Source organism: Haliaeetus leucocephalus, unplaced genomic scaffold (genome assembly GCF_000737465.1).
Source record: "Haliaeetus leucocephalus isolate CR32 unplaced genomic scaffold, Haliaeetus_leucocephalus-4.0 Scaffold162, whole genome shotgun sequence".
Classification (NCBI taxonomy): Eukaryota; Metazoa; Chordata; class Aves; order Accipitriformes; family Accipitridae; genus Haliaeetus; species Haliaeetus leucocephalus.
The window spans coordinates 8368413-8387252 of record NW_010972598.1 but is presented as its reverse complement, the minus strand read 5'-3'; the positions used below and the strand labels follow the sequence as shown (position 1 = coordinate 8387252).

The 18840-nt window shown below is 36.6% G+C and overlaps 1 protein-coding gene across 1 annotated transcript; it reads left to right on the top strand.

The window, feature by feature from the left end:
* Positions 1 to 1212: 1212 nt before the first annotated feature.
* Positions 1213 to 18628, top strand: ERMARD (ER membrane-associated RNA degradation). The gene is made up of 17 exons (XM_010562694.1): positions 1213 to 1381; positions 3388 to 3527; positions 4054 to 4155; positions 5900 to 5989; positions 7053 to 7150; positions 7739 to 7875; positions 9185 to 9299; positions 9871 to 9973; positions 10420 to 10449; positions 10975 to 11043; positions 11878 to 12048; positions 12953 to 13036; positions 13866 to 13945; positions 14767 to 14895; positions 16367 to 16576; positions 17513 to 17626; positions 18293 to 18628. The coding sequence occupies exons 1-17, from the start codon at positions 1213 to 1215 to the stop codon at positions 18450 to 18452; spliced, it is 2001 nt and encodes a 666-aa protein (XP_010560996.1). The 3' UTR covers positions 18453 to 18628.
* Positions 18629 to 18840: the final 212 nt, after the last annotated feature.

Below are 18840 nucleotides of genomic sequence, written 5' to 3'. Positions count from 1 at the left end.
GGGGAGGGAGATCGGGGGCTTCGGGCCGGGGGGCGCTGCCGCCCTCCTCGCCCCGGAGCGGCTGCCGGGGGAGCTGCCGGTGCCGCAGCGGGGGCGGGGGCAGCCCGGCCTCTGCGGCGCGGCGATGTCGCCCGGTGGAAAGCCGGGACTTGGTCACGTACCCTGTGTGGAGAAGGCAGCTGCCTGCTCCTCGTCCGGTCTGGTTTAGACAATAAAGGGTGACCCTGGTAGTTCATGTTTTGTTCTGGCCTCCTGTCTCTGACAGTGAAACGCGGGGGGGAAGAGGCTGAACTATATGTTTTATGAACATTCTAGATTATTTTTTTTTTTAACAGCAGATAGGATACTCCTGCTGGCAGCTAATACCAGTTCCTTCTAGGAACTGCCATGCTTGCTCTGTGCTGTTACCCATGTAAATACGCAGTCTCTCCTTGAAGCCGTGAATTCAGGAGTCATGTACCGTGAGGGTCAATTCCACCACCTAATTAAAGAGGGGAAAAAAAAGTTTTTAATTTAACTTTAATGGAATATTTCTGTATTTGTTGTGATACTTCATTTTCAAACGATTTCTTGTCTTTTTTCTGTTTGATTAATGAGGAAGTGTGACTTTTTCTACTAAATCAGAAGCTTTTCCTCCTTGTTAGCATGAGCAGTTCTATCTTTGCAAATTCTTTAATTTAAATGTGTGCTTCTGAATCAGTCCATCTTTCTGTTTAGGCTAATGTGCAAATAACATTTATGCTTAGATTGTTCTACCGTTACTACCAGTTCATACAGAATACACGTGTTCCTCCCTGCCCCCCAAAGATTTTGCTGGTCCTAAGGACTGGAGCTCTTGGTTTTACTTGAAGTAGCATCAGTTTCCCTGCAAGCTCAGAGATCAGACAGAACAGTTATATATAAACTGGGATCTTTTGCTTCAATCTATCTTGGTATCAGTTCAGAAGATATAACCATTCAGAAATATACCATCCTGGCATTATGCAAATAGAGCAATCCTTCCCCTCAGTTTTCCACAAGGTGGTTCTGCTCAGAGAGTTCCTTTCATCGCGTACGTAGATGAAAGTTGCATTGCAAACCTTAACACCTTGTTTACAGGTGCTGTATTACTATCTGTATATCTGTGCTTATGGGTATGCTTTGATAATAATTTTCTTTGTTCTCATGTAATTTCTTAATGCAAGGACTTATTTGTGTGTGTGTGTGTTCTAGATGGCGTTGTCAGACTCGGTCACTACTTGTCTTTCTCCACCTGTGCATTATGTGATTTGCAAACTTGGATTTGAGAAGAAGGACACCTATGATATTAATAATATTTTATCTGAAAATGATGAAGTATGTTGGCAAGCTGTTACAGAGCATGTGTGTTACCTTGAATCAGGTTGGTGTTTACCTGTTGTAGTAATGATACATTTAAGACTGCTACAGCTTAGTTATAACATTTTATTATAGCACAGCATTAGCTTTGCTGCAGACTAGAGTACATGTAGTTCATATCTACAAGGAGCTTTAAATTTTTCATCCACGTTTGGTATTTGGTTATTGCTGGTTCCTAAGATTCAGGTAATCTGTGCTCCATAAGTAGCTGCTCCTTTGCTTCCTTGTTCATCTTGGTTCCTAGATTCATGTGCCTGTACATAAGAGGGGGTTCAGTTCTGCTTCTCTCCTACATCATAACTGCTTTCTTCTGTGTTCTTTATATCCTTTTTGCAGTAAATTTAAAACAGTCTGGGGCCATTAGTATTCCTACTGTTGCTTCTGGTTTTGTTTCCCCAAGTATGGCTTGTACAGAAATACTGTTTGGTTTTCCTTCTGTATGCAGAACAGTTCATGATTGTTTTTCAACCAAAACAAAGTATTTATGCCCTGATGAACTTGTTGAATTTTAACTTGCCAAATTGCATCATGCAAGCTCTGTTATTAATTTCCAGAGAGGGTAAAAATGATACATGTTTCATAGAATCATGGAATCGTTTAGGTTGGAAAAGACCTTTAAGATCATCGAGTCCAACTGTCAACCCAACATCACCATGCCCACTAAACCATGTCCTAAAGTGCTTCGTCTATGCATTTTGCGAACACCTCCAGGGATGGTGACTCCACCACTTCCCTGGGCAGCCTGTTCCAATGCCTGACAACCCTTTCAGTAGAAGTTTTTTCTAATATCCAATCGAAACCTCCCCTGGTGCAGCCTGAGGCCATTTCCTCTTGTCCTATAACTAGTTACTTGATAAAAGAGACCAGTACCCACCTCACTACAGCCTCCTTTCAGGTAGTTGTAGAGAGCGATGAGGTCTCCCCTCAGCCTCCTTTTCTCCAGACTAAACCATCCCAGTTCCCTCAGCCGCTCCTCATAAGACTTGTGCTCTAGACGCTTCACCAGCTTCGTTGCCCTTCTCTGGACATGCTCCAGCACCTCAATGTCTTTCTTGTAGTGAGGGTCCCAAAACTGAACACGGTACTTGAGGTGTGGCCTCACCAGTGCTGAATACAGGGGAACAAACTTCCCTGCTCCTGCTGGCTACACTATTTCTGATACAAGCCAGGATGCCGTTGGCCTTCTTGGCCACCTGGGCACACTGCTGGCTCACATTCAGCCAGCTGTCAACCAGCACCCCCAGGTCTTTCTCTGCCCAGCAGCTTTCCAGCCACTCTTCCCCAAGCCTGTAGCGCTGCATGGGGTTGTTGTGACCCAAGTGCAGGACCCGGCACTTGGCCTTGTTGAACCTCATACAGTTGGCCTTGGCCCATCAATCCAGCCTGTCCAGATCCCTCTGTAGAGCCTTCCTACCCTTGAGCAGATCAACCCTCCCTCCTGACTTGGTGCCAACTTGGTGAGGTTTCTGCCTGATACAATATCTTGAAGTAAATCAGAAGAATATTTTCCTATAAAAGTGTCCCACCAAAGACGAGCAGTGATACCACTCTGTAAGGTACCACATCCATCTGTGTTCTTTAAAGGGTGTAAGTGGTGCAACTTGACTCATCCCCCTGAGCCTGCACTAGCTTCCAGCTTGATTATGTGGAATTTATGTACTGTAGTAGGTTCTTCCCGTTTCAACAAAACCAGAACATAATAATCCTCTTTACTTTCGTATTTTCTTGCATTAAGGTGTTGGGTGGTTTGGGTTTTTGTGGGGTTTTTTTTTTGAGAAGGTACTCGATCTTATCTGGTCTTACACTGCACTTTTACTTTTCTGTATCTTATCTGTGTGGTCTTTTGGACAGTAAATTGTAATGTACAAGTCGTGATAAAATAGTCTGGATAAAATTCTCTGTGCTAAATAGGTACACAAGCTGTAGCAGGTTTTAATCCTTGTGAGTTTTAAAATACTGGACCTCTGGGGAAGTTTGGTAGTCTAACCACCGTCTGTTTTTCAATTTAAGATCAAAGTGTGGATTATATCAAAAGCATACGATCATTAGGACCTGTATGTGAATCTGTTAATTTGCACTTGAAATCTCTGACCAAGGAGCAATTTGTAATTCAGTATGCATTATGGTTCCGCTGGACGAACTGCACAGAGGTATGGAAATGTCTGTTGACAATTTGTATTTTGACACATGAAGCCTTTGTGGAAGTTTAATGTAGGAATACACAAGAGTTATCGATGAACCAAAATGCTTAGAATTTGTAACTGATTGTCCTTCTCGGGTATGTAGTTGCTTCTAAATTTCCTGCCTTTGTGATTGGATTTTATAGAAGTTATCACAAAGAGAACATGAGGTGCTTTGGGCCTGTTCTAACCTAAGATGGTAGGATTTTGTTTTTCTGATAATCTGCCCTTAATATCAAGTTTTACTGTGTAAAGTTATTGTTGATAATTTTTATAGATGCAAGGCACTAGATACATTGCAACTAAAAATACAAGAGTTGCTCTAGGGCAGTTGCTTTCCAGGCATCTACATTTTGATCTCCTTGGCATGGTTTTCTTTCTCCATTTGCGTAGCGACTATCACAGAGGCATATTTAGGTTTCTCTGTGCTTTTGACAATTTGATTTTTTCCTTCTGAATATTTAACACAACACTCTTCCTCTCTCCCATCATACAGTTATTTCTTGAAGTATTTGATGTTCTACAAGATACTGAAACTACAGAAGTTGCTCTTGGCTTAATGAAACTAACATCATGCTTGGAGCGAGCCTTGGGTGATGTAAGTGCCAGCATGAGGAGTCTATTGCAGGTTTGGTTTTATAAGATGGGAACGAGCTCTTGGATTTAACTGCACATTGAAAAAGTGAGATTACCCTGTACTGTGGTAGTACACAAATAGCCCAGCTGCATTTGGTAATGGAAACATCTTTGGGGACTCCTTCACTTGTGCTGGTAGAGTTGCTTGTGCGAGTGCTGTTACTAAATTTCATTAAAAAAGAGCAAAGTTTGCTTCATCAGTGTACATAAGGTAGGTCTTTGTTACTCTGATTTATTTAACTGAAACAGGGAGCAGCATACCTTCTGCAGAAGATCTGATGATGTAGTAACTTCTGTGAGGGAAGGCAGGAGTGTGCAGCTGGAAACTGGCTGCTAGATAACTTCTCTCAGAGTTCTGTTTGCAGAGTGTACATCTGTTTAAATGCTTCGACACGAGTCTTGTGCTGCAAAAACATCTAGAAGTCAGCTAACAACTTAAATTCTTGACCTAACTGTTCAGCTGGATAGATCTGGGATCCATCTTGTAGTCCTGAATGTTTGTCTTGTTAACACATTCCTGCTTTCCTTTACCTTGTAATAGTTAGTAAAGGACTGCACTCTTGTTAAGTTTAAAGAGTAATACTGTAGGAGTTCCATGACCAGCATGAGGCAAGGAGTGCATACATGACATGACTTAGACTTAGGAATTCTGAATGGTATTAAGAAACTTGTATTGTGAATCCTTTTTGATAGAACGTGAATTAGGCTGTGGTTCAACATTTGGTGATAGCACTACTTAAATTTGTTCAGTCAATCTTCACAGCCATCTGCCTTGTTTGCTGGTATTCTATACATTATGTGAGTGCAAATATTTGAAGGCCTAGTAGCAAGCTAGATTGATGAACTGGTCCAGGTACCTTTCCACCTTTTTCCTCTACCCCCATTTTTGTTTTTCAGCTGGATCAGTTCCTTGGTCTGCTTCACTGCATGACCACACAAACAGATGCCACCACTACTTAGGGGCATGCAAGTTAGGGAGAAGGGAGCAACAGCTGTTTTAAGAGGCTTTGCTGTTGGGGTGTATCGCCCACAGATCAGATAAAATAGCTGGTTGTTAAATCTCCGTGAGGAGCTTTGGAGAAGGAAATGCCAGAGAAAGAACAGTGGGCTACTTCACACCTAGACAAACCAATTTGCCCAAGTAAATTTTGAAGTAATGAAAAATTACCAAGCATTGGAAAAAAACTGTCAGGGAGAATACAAAGAATGGAAGGCTTCATAGCAGTTGAGACTAGAGATGCTGAGATTGCCCAACTAGGATAAAATCTAGTTTAAGGAACAGCCGGAATTAGAAGACAAACCACAAGTCTCCTTCTTTGAACAATGACAGACCCTATAGATTTCTAGGGTAAGAATGAAGTATGGTGTCCTGGGTGGAGTTTATTCCCTTAATTACATGTTCTCCTTGTGCTTTACTGTTTGGGTTTTTTTTCTGGAGAACAGCAGTACTTGTACAGACACTGTGAAAAGCCTAACTATGGGAACATTAAGTAGGATATCCAGTCTTTCCTGATATGTTCTGTAAATTTTAATTTGTCATGAAATTACAGAATTTAAAGCCTTTTTAAGGATTTGGTGGGTTTTGTTTGATTAGTGTTTTTACAATAATGAAAATGGTTGCTGGGTGAAATAGTCAAGTTGTATGTTTGAAATGCAAAGAAGTATACTGAATTACTTATGTTACCTGTTTTGCTTTTCTTTAATAGGTATATTTACTCATTGGGAAAGATTGCCCTTTCCTTCTAAGAGACTTGCTTGCTTCTGAACAGCTTGCAGTTGTCTTTGGACAAGCTGTAGTAAGTGCATAGTTTTGAAATAAGTAATAAATAATGAGCTTGTTTTCTTCTTGCCAAATGGCAGGTTTCCAAGCATAGCCTTTGCTTGGACTGAAGGAGATTTTGCAAATTCTGTAATATATTGGAAAAACTTTCATTTTATATGTGTTGCAGTCTGGGGGGATATATGGCAAAAATAATGAATATTGTAAATGGAAATATTTTTAAAGGCAAGCTCATAAGTTCTTATTTGCTTTTCTACATAAAAAACCTATATACGTAAAACTTCACATATCTGTCAATATCTTTCAACTTGAAAATACACATCCTGCACTGGCTGTTTCTGATGAGCTGTGTTCCCCTTCACCACCACTGTAGTAAGATGCTTCATAATGTTTACCACACTAGAGTTTTTCAAAATAGAGGAAATTAATTTATTCATCCCCATGTGCAAAAAAATAATAAAACCAAAATTCTGATGACATTCTTGTGTAAACGGAGTAGGTGGTCTTTCTCGTACAGTTTTACAAACGTAAACTCTTCCTTAGGACAAAATATTGGATGTGAACTGTAGAAGCTTGTATTGTTAGCCAGTCTAGTAGTGTTACAACGGTTATTTCTTGAATTTTGGTGGCATGTGGAATAGTTCAATTCTTACAGTTAAAAAATAAAAACAAAGTTTCCCTTTTTGTTTGATAGTGATCTGGGAATACAGCTTTGAATGCAAATTCTGTATTTTATGTTAATTTGTGTTAAATTATGGTGGATTTATACTAAAAGAAGTAAGAAGCTAAACTTGATCTCATTTGTTTGCCTGTCGAAACTGTTTGGAATGTTTAATAATGAGTTTTATTATTCCCGCATTATATTCTATAGCATGTACAAGTGAGCTGAAAGATTTTCTTTCAGAGAATACAGGGAATTGCAAATAATGGGTTGCTGTTACTGTGACAAGCTGTGGCCAGTCAACTTGACAGTAGACATTGTAGTTTCTCAATAACTTGTGAAATTTTCTGTCAGGGAAAGATACAAGGTAATAAATAATAGATTTCTTCATGCAGTAATCACTTTGTTTATTAATTAGATGAATGTACTGAGGGTATTCATTGGATCTCCGTATGGTCTGAATCTTCGTAATGTTTTGTGGCATGGGTTTGCATCCCCACAAGAAATTCCTGCAAAGTAAGTTACCAAAAAGAATCTCATTTTCTTACCAGTCATATTTGAGAGTGCTTGAAAAGCCGTTAGTAAAACTTACTGCTCTTATTGAAAAAAATTTAAAAAAAAGAAAAAAAAATGTCCAAAGGCCTCTGGTAGTATCCTGACATTTTTCCCCTGCTGCTGCTTTTGGAAAGGGATTTCCATAGAATACTTTAGCCATTATAAAGCTGGTCAGTTTTAGGACCAGTGGTTTTTTTTACTAGCAGGAAAAGCAAGAAAGCTTAAGGTCTTTTTTTTTGAAACCCAGTTCCTTGTCCGTCAGGGCAGTAGGAATAACTCGGAACAAAACGCAGAGGAATGGGGTAGGATGATAAGCAACAGCAGCCAATGTGGAATACAGAGATGCTTTTTTCCTAATTCTACATTGATTTTTTCATGCTTGTGAATGTAATTATTAAGTGCCCCTACCCAAAAGAGATGGGGAGTATTGGTTTTGGATGTTCTTTGAAAGAGCAAAAAAACCCCTTTGTCCCCAACCCACAATTGCTGACTCTTTGCAAAAGATTTAGTTGTATAAGCTTTTCTAATATATTATGGTATTCTCCCTAGATACTGTGCTATGCTGCTTTTTTTAACTGCAGGATTGGGTCAGTTGTTACAGACATATCTTATGCAAACTAAATGCATTCTAGTACATCGACCTTATGTGACCTTCATGAGCTTAGATGAGCTTGGCATATTTCCAGGCAAGTATTTAGTCATTAGCAAGTTTTTATTATATTTGCTATTGTTTCATTGTCTAAAAGTGCTGTTGAAAATAATGCATTTTCCACAGTCCTAAGATTGAATCTTAACTAAGATACCTGTATGCACTGTCATTAGATGAATCAATCGTGCTTGTAGGACAACTTTTTAATATGTAGGCAGTTCCACTGATTATTGAATCAAAGAATACTGCATTGTAAAATAATTATAACACATTGAAACGTGTAACATTACTGCTTCTAAAAGACTTTGGCTGTATGTTCCAGGTTTTTGATGATGAGTGTTCCTTTCATGTAACAGTCATCTATTTTGCCTTCACAAAATCTAATTCTTTGCAGAATCAGTGGGTTCCAGCTGCAAGGGTCCCAGCAGGAGTGCCCTGCATCTTACAGGGAAGGTAGTGTTGAAACAGGTGACACATCTTCAGTACACTGATGCTTTTCTCAGGGAAGGACCTGAAGTGTCAGATTAAAATCTTCTCATGTCCCTGGCTACAGACCTTATTTGGTTTATTCTTACTCTTTTTAAAGCAAAACCAGCATATGGGGAATCTTTGTGTCAATGGTGGTCATGGTCAGTTTGTGCTACGTAATCAAATTGCCAGTGGAACATCTGTTAACAGAACCAAGACAGGGGTTTTGGGAACCAAATCAAGCTGATAACAGTCCAGGCATCATGTAACATAAATCCTATAGCTGTTGATTTGCTTTGAAAAAACACCTAGTGCAATCAAGTTGCACTTACTGTTTTAAGCTTTCTCTTGGATAAGATATTTATAATGTGAATTCGTAAGTGTGAGTTTCTTTTTATGGTAGCACTGAAGTATGAAGTGTTCATTTTTTATGCTAAATGTCAGCACAGAAAATTGATGAAGTAGGAACAATGTGCTCATGTTCAAATGTTCATAGTACTGTACTGATTCTTACTGAATTAAAATGATTAATATATATTACACTTTTTAAAAGTATTTGAAGTAGGTGGAGAAGAACTCAACAGAAGCTGGGTCCGGTTGCTGTGTAGTCTTTTAGTCTCAGTAAAAAGCAGCCATGACTTTTTAACACTTTTTACTCTGTAATTTTATATTATCACTAAAAATACAATCTTACAAATGCAATTTGTGATCTTAAATATGACTACCATTGTACTTGTATAGTTAAAATAAATTGGGTAACTTTTAAGTCTCCCTTTACAAATGCTGAAATAATCTTATATTTTCAGTTAAATACTAAGAATGAATTAGCAAACCATAGATTGTATGTAGTTTATCAATGTTGTTTTGCTAACTTGCAGATCTTAATCATGAAACACTTTCCGTAGCCGAAGAGCTAGTAAAACTGTCCAGTTTTGTATTAAAAACAATGTTACCATTTTGGATGGCTGCTTTAACAGCTTTCAAGCAAAGCAGGTAACAGTCAAATTTTTTTAAAATTTATTTTTTATTTTTTATATTCTATATTTATAGAATAATAGCAGGATTTGTAGGTTCCAAAGCTTTTTGCTGAATCTGTTGCTTAACAACATATAGTTATGCATTGTTATGGTGGTCTCTCAGAAAGAGACCTACTCTTTGTGGACCTACTACTTTATTTTGTGCCAGCTAGCATTATAAACTATATTTTGAAACCTAAAAAATACTATTGCAGATGTAGCCAAAAAGGAGAGTTTTACAAAGCAAATGGAAATAAATCTTCAGATATTAACATTTCAAGTTGAAAAAAAAAGTACATTGTTTTGTTTTCCTCTCCCATGCTCCACCTTTTTGTAAGTTATTCTCATCTCTGAGCTGGTTTGAATTCAGTGGTCAGCTTCTGCTGGGCACAGGTAGTCATTTATTGTTTGTTTATGAAGTGCATTACAGAGGAATTTTGCTCTGGGTTGTTTGGCCTAAGAGTGTGACCCTGAGATGGCTCTAATTTCCATTTAGATTGTATTTATAAGGAGGGAAAACCCCTTTGGGTACTCTGTTATTTTTGCAGGTATGCTGACTGTGTGATTCTCTTACTTCCTCAGCTGGAAGTTGGACTTAGATTGCTCTTCACTACAACTAATAAATGTCCAAATCGATTGCTAACAGCTGAGGTAAAATTTCTGTCTAAAGTCAATTATGATATAGTGCTAATAATATTTTCAAAATAGTTATTCTAGAAGCATAGTGTCTGAACATTTACAGACTTCCCCCCCCAAAATTTTCAATCAGTTGTGGAACATTATTTACAAATTTCCAGTAGAGTTTCATCAATGCTTCATGTTTTTTTGTAAAGATGTCTGCCAATAAAAGAGGTCTGAAAAAGTACTTGAAGTTTAGTGTTCAGAAGTAGTTTAGGGTGGGGAGTAGATTGTGTTATATTTATTTTAAAAAACTTGGCACAAAATCCAAAAGTCCCTTTTTTCATTTGTAAGTGGGGTTTTTTTTGCTATTCATGCATCTCTGGTATCTCTTGCAAATGAATAAATATAAGTTTGGTATACATGTCTAGTTAGTTGTTTTCATTTGAAAATCAAATATTAATTGTCTTTTTTTCCAGCCTTCTGCTCTCTACACCACTTTTGATGAGGTACTTGTGTTTTTTTGGTTTTGTTTGGGGTTTTTTTTTAAATATATATCAATGTCAGAATTTAAGCACATGCATATTTCCCATTACTAGAGACCAGAAAGCACTTTCTTGTGTTGGATAAGACGTTATTTCTAATTTTTTTCCAAATAGAAGATGATGGACAGTAAACACTTTAAATTTGGAATCCCCCAGAAAATATCAAAATTAATACAAATTTTAATCAACAGACTTTAATTTCTTCTAAGTGTTTTTATCTTGAAATTCTTCATCTTACAGAAACAAACATTCTGTCATTTTTCCTAGATTCAGTTGTTCAAAATCAATACAAATAAACATTGCAAGCAGAAATCCTCAATTTTACAATTTTGAATTATCTCAAATTGTCTGTCAGTAATAATTAGGCACCTTGATTTTTAAGTGCTGGAAGTAATTGCTTAAAATTAGGGAAACTAATTACTTCAGTTGTTTTTTATTCGATTGCTTGGCTTTCAATAATAAGTTTCTATTCAAATTACTTTTTTTTAGATGCTAGCAAAGCGTTTGGATAATGAAGAAGTCAACCAGCTTCCTGCAGTTCTTCAGGAACCTGCCATGGCAAGTGTTTTGAAAGTTTTGCGGTTTGTTTGTTGGTGGGTTTTTTGTTTGGTCTTTTGTCGTTGTTATTTTGTTTTTAAATTTAGTGATATATTTATAATCGTGCCTAATACCCATTTATTTCACATAGCTTATCTTCAGCAGCTTAGAACCAGAAGCTTGTTACCCTTTTTCATTGTGAAGGATACAAAGCAGTACCTGACAAGCTATATTGGGTTAGGATATAAGACTGTCTTTTTTTCTGAAATATAGAAGTCTCAGAGATATTTGTCTTTAGACTTTGAAGATAGCTGAATGGAGCAGAAGAAAAACTGATGCCTCATACAGGGAAAATCAAAACTTATTTCTGATTGCTTCTGGGACACATCTTAGACTACCTGGGCAGATGGCACAAAAACATAGCTGCAAACCTACCAGAGCACATCCTGCATCTTGCCACTCAAACAGATAGTGAACATAAAAACTAGGGGTGCTGAATTGAGAGGCCTTTTGAGACTGTAGGGGAGACCTGAGTTTATTGTCCTGCTCCCAGAGGCAGTGGGTCTGTGGAGGACTTGGGATGCAAAGCTGAAGGAAATCTGTTGTTACCTCTCAAGAAATAGCATGTATGTTAGTTTTGAATTTCCCCAGAAGCTACCAAGATGGATGAGTTGCCTTTTTTTTTTTTTTTTACAAGTATGGTTTGCATTGTTTTTTCTGACGATCTAAATGCCCCTTTCCTATAGATGAAATGACGTACTTATCTTTCAGAGGTATTCTCTACACTGAATGTATTCTATTCTATGTGAATACACATAGAACAGAATTCTATACACTTGGTGCATGTTTCCACAGGAATTTCTTTGGGATTTCTTGAACCACCAGGAGGGTCCACGTATAAGAGATCGTTTAAGCCATGGAGAAATCAATCTACAAGCATTTCCCAGAGAAGCAGCTAATCAGATAGTGGCATTTGCAATTACTCTTCTCTGCAGATTCTCAGATGAAGACATGTTTGCTTTTAAGGTAGTAATCAATATTATGGTCTCAGAAGATTTTTTTTCAGTTGTTTTGGATGCCAAATCTGATTTTAGAGAGTCTTGTGACAGAATCTTAGTTTGCAGCAGCTTTTTGTGGAAATGAAGTATTCCTTCAAGTAAAAAATTGTGAAAGTTTGTTTTTTCTAGTTTTGTAATGAAATAAGTACAGAAAGTTTTCCGAAAGATTACGCTTTCTTACCATACCTTAATTTGTTTGCTTAACCACTCCTTCACATGGTTGATCCATAAATTATAGTGATTCCACTTAATTTTATTTTTCAAATTGTATTGATACCTAGCCTGTTTATCTGCTAAATTATCTGAAAGGTACGTAGAACAGCTGTAGCTCAGCCACGGAGGTATGTAATGTTTGAGATTTTCTTTCTCTGAGATGCTATAAATAATGGTGGCTCACTAATGGAGGTGTGATTTGTATCCACACTCTATACTGTGGATTTGTGAACACTTTTTGTCTAGCAATACATGTTTCTCAACATTAGCAATTATTATATTTGCTCCCTCCAATTTCCTGTTAATATTTGGGATTACTACTTTCAATATCATACAGCAACCTGTGAAATAAATCTTCCATTTATTAGTTGCAGCTCTTCTTAGTTTCTCAAGATATATTGCATGCTGCTGCACTGAGAGAATACTTGCTTGCTTTTCTATCAGCTGCTGTCAGGTTTCATAGTTAAAATGTGTCAAAGAAATTAAGCTTTAAACACTCATTGTGCTGATTACTGCTTTCAGCCCTCAGACATTTGGAAGTCTTTATTGACTTCAGTACTATAGGTGGCTTGCATAAAATTAAGGATAAGTCTTGGTCTGCATATGATTAGGACAGTTTAAAGAAACTGTTGTGTATTGTCTATGATTTTGTAAATCAGGAACACATGGTCATAAAACCACTGATGAACTGTGCAAGTTGCTACCGTTCTCAATTTCATCCAATTTCCCGACTCAAGAAACAGGTAGGTACTTCCAACTGTGAAAGCATTTTGGTCTTTAAAATTGTGAATCCTTGAAATTGGTCTCATTGTCTTCATGCTTTGATTGTCCTAAAAAGTTAAAATCTTACCTTTTTTTAATGAGCTTTTCAGTTTTATCTTTCAGAATTTACAGTTGCTAAAATGAGGTGTAATTAAGCACGCTCCTGTTGATGCAATTGGTGCTGTGTTTGTGCTCTAGATCACTGAATAGTTTTATTCTTACCTGGATGTTTGCTGTTTTGTAGTTTTCTTAATGTCCTTGTGCTTTCTTATGTCAGGAACACTCTGTTTGGTCACGTCTCTAAGAATCTTGGATTAGGCTATAACTAAGGTTTTTATTGTGTGAAAGCCAGCTGATTAAGATTTTGTCACTGTAGCAAAGTCTGCTTTCAGGTGTTTGTTGTGGTAGTTCTCTGCTGATCAGTTTATGAGTTATTGAACTGCTTGAAGATGTTCCTCCATTGATTTAAGGTTGCAGTAGACATACTTAGTACTTTTCATTTTCGACAGCATTCAAACCGTATGTTGCAAAAGTCACATTAGTTAATTTTTTATATTAAAAGAAAGGAAGAAAGAATAGCAAATTCGTTTATTCAGATGAAGTTTTAGCATGAAAGTGTACATCAAGACTTTTTGCCCTAACATAAACCTTAACAATTTATGTCAGCTTACACAATTATGACTACTGCTGGACAAGTAATTTACTACCTGTTGCAGTTTTTCTAAAATAGCCACTAAGAAAAGTAAAATATGTTGTCCTGTCTGTCAGAGGCTACACTTTACATAACATTTTTCATGATACATTTTTGAGGTGCTGGAATGTATGAAGAGCATTCACTTATGGCCTGAATTGCCAACAGTGCCTGAGGAGCACGTTCAAATGATTAAAGGGTACGTATATGCTGTTAAAGAAAAGATAGTTCTCAAAATAGTTATGAAGAATGGGATTTGAGATGGTGAACTGTCTCTTCAAATACTTTACAAGGAAGATGATAGACACCAGAGGGGTTGTGAGAAGATCCCTTTGTTCTTTTCAGCTTAATCTGTGCCATACACATCAGTACAGATACTGTAAAAACTATAAACAGCTATAACTTGAAGGGAATGAGAAGATATCTGAAACATACAGAGGTGTTAGTGACTCCATATTCTGATGAGTTGCTGAAGGGGCTATTAGGAATTTAAAGTAGAGCCTGAGTCCATCACAATAAAACAAAAAAAAAGGCTCACCTGATGTAAAACAGAAAACAATTGCTTATTCTGAAAAGCGCTTGGTAACCAAATCAGTGGAAGACTTTACATGAGATATTACTTAGAAAAAGAATGTAACATTCTCTTGTTATTTGAAAAGGAGGAAGTCATTAACAATATCGGTGGAGGAAATTGTACTTGTCTACAGCTCAGAGGTGAAAATTCAATGCATCTAGCACATACTCAATATGCTGCAGAAATTTGATACAGAGGATTTTGAACAGAGGATTAAGAGGGGTTCAGAAGACTGTTGAGACTGAGAAAAGGTTGGTTTTAGTTGGAGAAAGAAAATCATACTTATAAGGTGGAGGGAGAAGAACCATAATATCAGAGAGTGAGAGTGGACATTGAATACACTGCTATCCAAAAAATCTGCATCTTGATCTATGCCATTTGAGAACTGATAAGTGCTACAGAGTTTTATCATCTCAAGTCTTAATTTTTTCTTTTGTTTTTTTAAGGTTGGAAGGAAATGCTGAAGCTAGTGCTTTGATTTTGATGATATCTGAAATTGTATCTCAGTTGCAGCAATATATGCCCCAGAATTTCTATAGTTCAGGTGATAGAATCGATAGTGTCCTAACAGAGAGGTGAGTTTGATGTCCTCCTGGTTCCTGCTGTCAGCTTCTACATGCAGCCCAGCACAAGAACTCTCAAACCTAAACTACTCATTTCCCTGTTTTTAGAGCAATGCTTGAAATGTTGCATGCACTTTTCTAATATTGCTGCTGACTTAATTAAAAAATCTTAAGAATGCAGCCGAACATCATCTTCAAAATGAAGATGAGATGTTATAGATTTGGGACATTATTACAGTAGAGATTTTACTTGGAAATTAGCATGAAAAATTTTTTGGGGGGGGAAGCAAAATGTTTTAAATATTTATGTATTGACTAGATTAAGTTGGGTTTAATCCACTTTGTGTGCTAAAACTGCATCAGAAATTTGCTTTAATGTGCTTGGTGTCACAGCCGTGCGTGGCATTTAAAATAGTAATATGCTGCTACATAATTCTATTCTTACATGCTTTAGAATCAAGATTCTGAAATAGAAGGTACCTTGTTATACTTGTTGTCAGACTTGGAGGTATGTTAGTTCCAATTATATCTGACTTGGAGTAATGACCAAAACAATTTGACTTTTAATTGGCACTCTTATATCAGTCTTAATAGTGCCATGACTGAATGAACACATTGGAACAAAACTCTCCTAATCAAACTGCCATTAGACGTGGGCAGGATAGTACAAAGAGGATTTTACCTGTTGCTTTGCTTGTCTAGAATGCGTGCCTTCTGTTTCCTACCCACCAATCTGCACCTTTCTCATTTATGAAAAAGAAGCCTGATTACTAAAGTGCTAAACTATTTTTAGAGTTTTCTCCCTTCATGACTTTTAGTTTTGTTATCTCAGAGATAATTTGAACATGAGGGAGATTAAGAAACATTTCTATAAGAGCAGAGTGTTTAAAGTGATGTGTGACACATTAGGTTGGCAGATTAGAATATGACAGCAGAAAGACATTTGGGTGCTTTAACAAAGCATAATCTGGTGTGGTGTTGATTAAAACAATGGCCTCACCACCTGCATTTTACGAAATGTTAAGTCTGCTTCTTGTTCTGCCCAGAAGAAAGACCACACACTATTGGGAGTACTAATTAATACCATTTGTTTGAGTGAGTTTTATTATGGTGGATGTTAATTCGTTGTGAATTGAACTATGGTGGGAGGCTTCAACCACAACCCTGCTGTGATTTGATGTGTTCAGTGTATCATTTCAGCCAGGCAGTTTTGTTTATTGTGGTTGTATTTCTTTGATCTGAAATGGGAAACACATTCATCACCAGCAGTTTTGCATTTATATTCAGTAAAGTGATAGAGAACACAATCACTACCCCTACTACATAGATCCTTGCTTTTTTTCAATTATGAGGTAAGAGTAATCTGTTTCCAGGCTTTCTGAGTTAAAACACTATGAATCAAACCACACCGAATATGAAATGTATCTCATGTTAAATCCAGCTAACAAAAGATTGAAATTAACAATTCCTTCCTGTTTTGGAGGCTGTTGACTGAACTTTGTGATACGCATATTTGCACACTTTATTCTCCGAGACCTGTTCTGGAAACAGTGGTGGTATTCCGTAAAATAAGCACACAGTGCCATCAAGTGTCTGAAAAAGTTATTGCCAGCACTGAGTTGCGATACAAACAGTGGATGAACAAGACTCTACGTTCTCGCCAGAGGCATAACTATCGACGAATGTTGAACAGGTTGGCTGATGTTTTTTCTTTACTTTGCGGTTAGGTTTATGAGAGAGTGGCTGCATGCTGATGTTGCTAACTTGCAGTGGTTTGTCTTAGAAGTTTAAAGTCAACAGTGTTTATGTGTTCCTGTTAGCCATTTTAGAGTTAAGTGTCAATCCAGATTTCTGTTATGTAGTAATATTGAAATAACGAGAAAACCTCAAATTGGAGAATAATTTAATGGGTATTTTTAGCATTGCTAGATTACCTCACTGTAAATTATAAGCTTTCAAATAAAAGTATAATTTAAATGTTAGATTGTATTTTTTAGTTGCTAGCTTTTCCTATTTAAGCGTATAAATGTCATTCAATTTTTATCTGAATGCAATAGGTTAAAGTGATTTCAAGACTCTGCCTACTTTAGTTCTGCTGCTTTTTATGATTATACCTGGGCCATCATCTTTATAGATAGAAGAGAGGTTGTTTACTATTCCATTAATTTTGTTCCTATTTAAAAGTGTTTTCCAGGGATTTATGAATTTACTTTAAAAACTGGGAAAACTGTAAATATTGTATTCTTGGCCAGGCTATGTTCCTAAAAACGTCGACCATATTATTTAAGAAACATAGCTTAAAGTGATAACTGACAATACATATTTGCAATTCAGTTGAACTCCACTTTCTTATCTATGGAGTAATGGGTGCTGGAATCTTAACTATATATGTTTCTTTTTTTGTCCTCTTTTTGAGGTTTCATAATATATAGTCTTTGTTTATAGTTTTGATATTTGCTCTGCTCTTTGCTGAAGGAGATTTCGTAATCTCCTCCCCACCCACCCACCCACTATGCAATATCCAGCTATTTAGGATGGATACAGAAGTCTGAAGAATTTTTTATATTAATGATTTCTATTTAATTTGGTTTTAGTGTGTTTATTTTAAAATATTTTTTCCTATTTTTAGCATTAAATTTTTGTCTCCAGTGTTGCGGCTCATCTTAGTGTTGATTACTCTGGAACTAGTCAATATTCATTTGGTTTCTAAGAAGAATCCTCTTGAATATCAGCAGTATCTGAAGTGAGTATATAAGATTTACTTTATGAAAATAGGAAGTTGTACACATTCCTTTTTGATATGTAATATAAATCCTGTAGAGAAAAAAATAAAAAAGGAACAGCATGACTTTTAGTACATTGTCATCTTTCTATCATTGTATCTCAGAAAATGTTGACTCAAGAACTAAAATAACTTAGTTGAAAATATATGGTCCAGTTATTCACATTTTTAATTTTTATTAGACTTCCTTAGTATAGGTAGAGAACGATCACACACTCAAAAAATATTAATACATAAAAGCTGTATTTAATATGTTGGTAATTTTACTCCTTCTGTGTCAATTGGATGGTTGGGTATCATAGACTTTGTGAAACATTTGACTGAGAAAGAATTTTCCCCAAATGGCTTCCTGTCCTATCACAGATTTTATCACTGCATTCTTTCTATGGCAGTGTTTAACTGCAGTTCTGAAAATCATCGCTTCTTACTGTGAGAATGAGGGAGTAGTTCTCTTCAAGAAGTAGAAGAAACTTTAATGTATTGATCATCCTGAAGGACATTTGGAAATTTGGAGACATTAAAAGCTTTAAATCAGGCACTGAGATATTTTTCTTTTTTTCTTTTTTTTTCATTTTTTCTTTTTAAATCCTTCAATGAGTTTTTCTTCTTTGGTTTTCTTTCTCGTAGGTTTTTGAAGTCAATCTTGCAGTATACTGAGAACTTGGTGACATACACAAGCCCCGAGAAAAACAAGTGGGATGAAACCATGGAGCTTACAAACAAGACTTTGATAAGAATAAGGAAAATCAGTGACAGAAAGCTAATGTTAATGCAGCTGGCTACATAAATTAAACGTTTTTAAGATTATTTGGACATTGTTACATCTTAAGAGTTCTGGAGTCCTCAAACTTGACAAGTCTAATTCAAAGATAAACTTCATCAGTCATTGTCAAATTTTGGATGCAAAATTTAGTCTTTGTATTAGAAGGTCGCTGTTGAGACTGGTGTTGAACGTTCAAGCTTCCGAAGAATGGACTGTTTGCCAAATCCAGTGAAAATGACTTATTGTGAGCTAAATCAGGATGATGCAAGTTCTACTTCAAGTATATTATGTGTTTTGTAGCTTGAAATTTTTTTTTGTAGTTTTCTGTTATACTGAAAATATCTAAGAAAAGAGTGTGAATAAAAGTTGTGGGAAATTTTAAATCCAAAAAGTAATTTTTTTACTTTGAAAT

Excerpts from the sequence above, each read along its gene's own strand:
- ERMARD (XM_010562694.1), top strand. The coding sequence starts at position 1,213 with ATGGCGTTGTCAGACTCGGTCACTACTTGTCTTTCTCCACCTGTGCAT. Across the intron at positions 11,044-11,877 it reads TTCTTCAGGAACCTGCCATG|GAATTTCTTTGGGATTTCTT; the intron begins GCAAGTGTTTTG and ends ATGTTTCCACAG. Across the intron at positions 14,896-16,366 it reads GATAGTGTCCTAACAGAGAG|GCTGTTGACTGAACTTTGTG; the intron begins GTGAGTTTGATG and ends CCTGTTTTGGAG.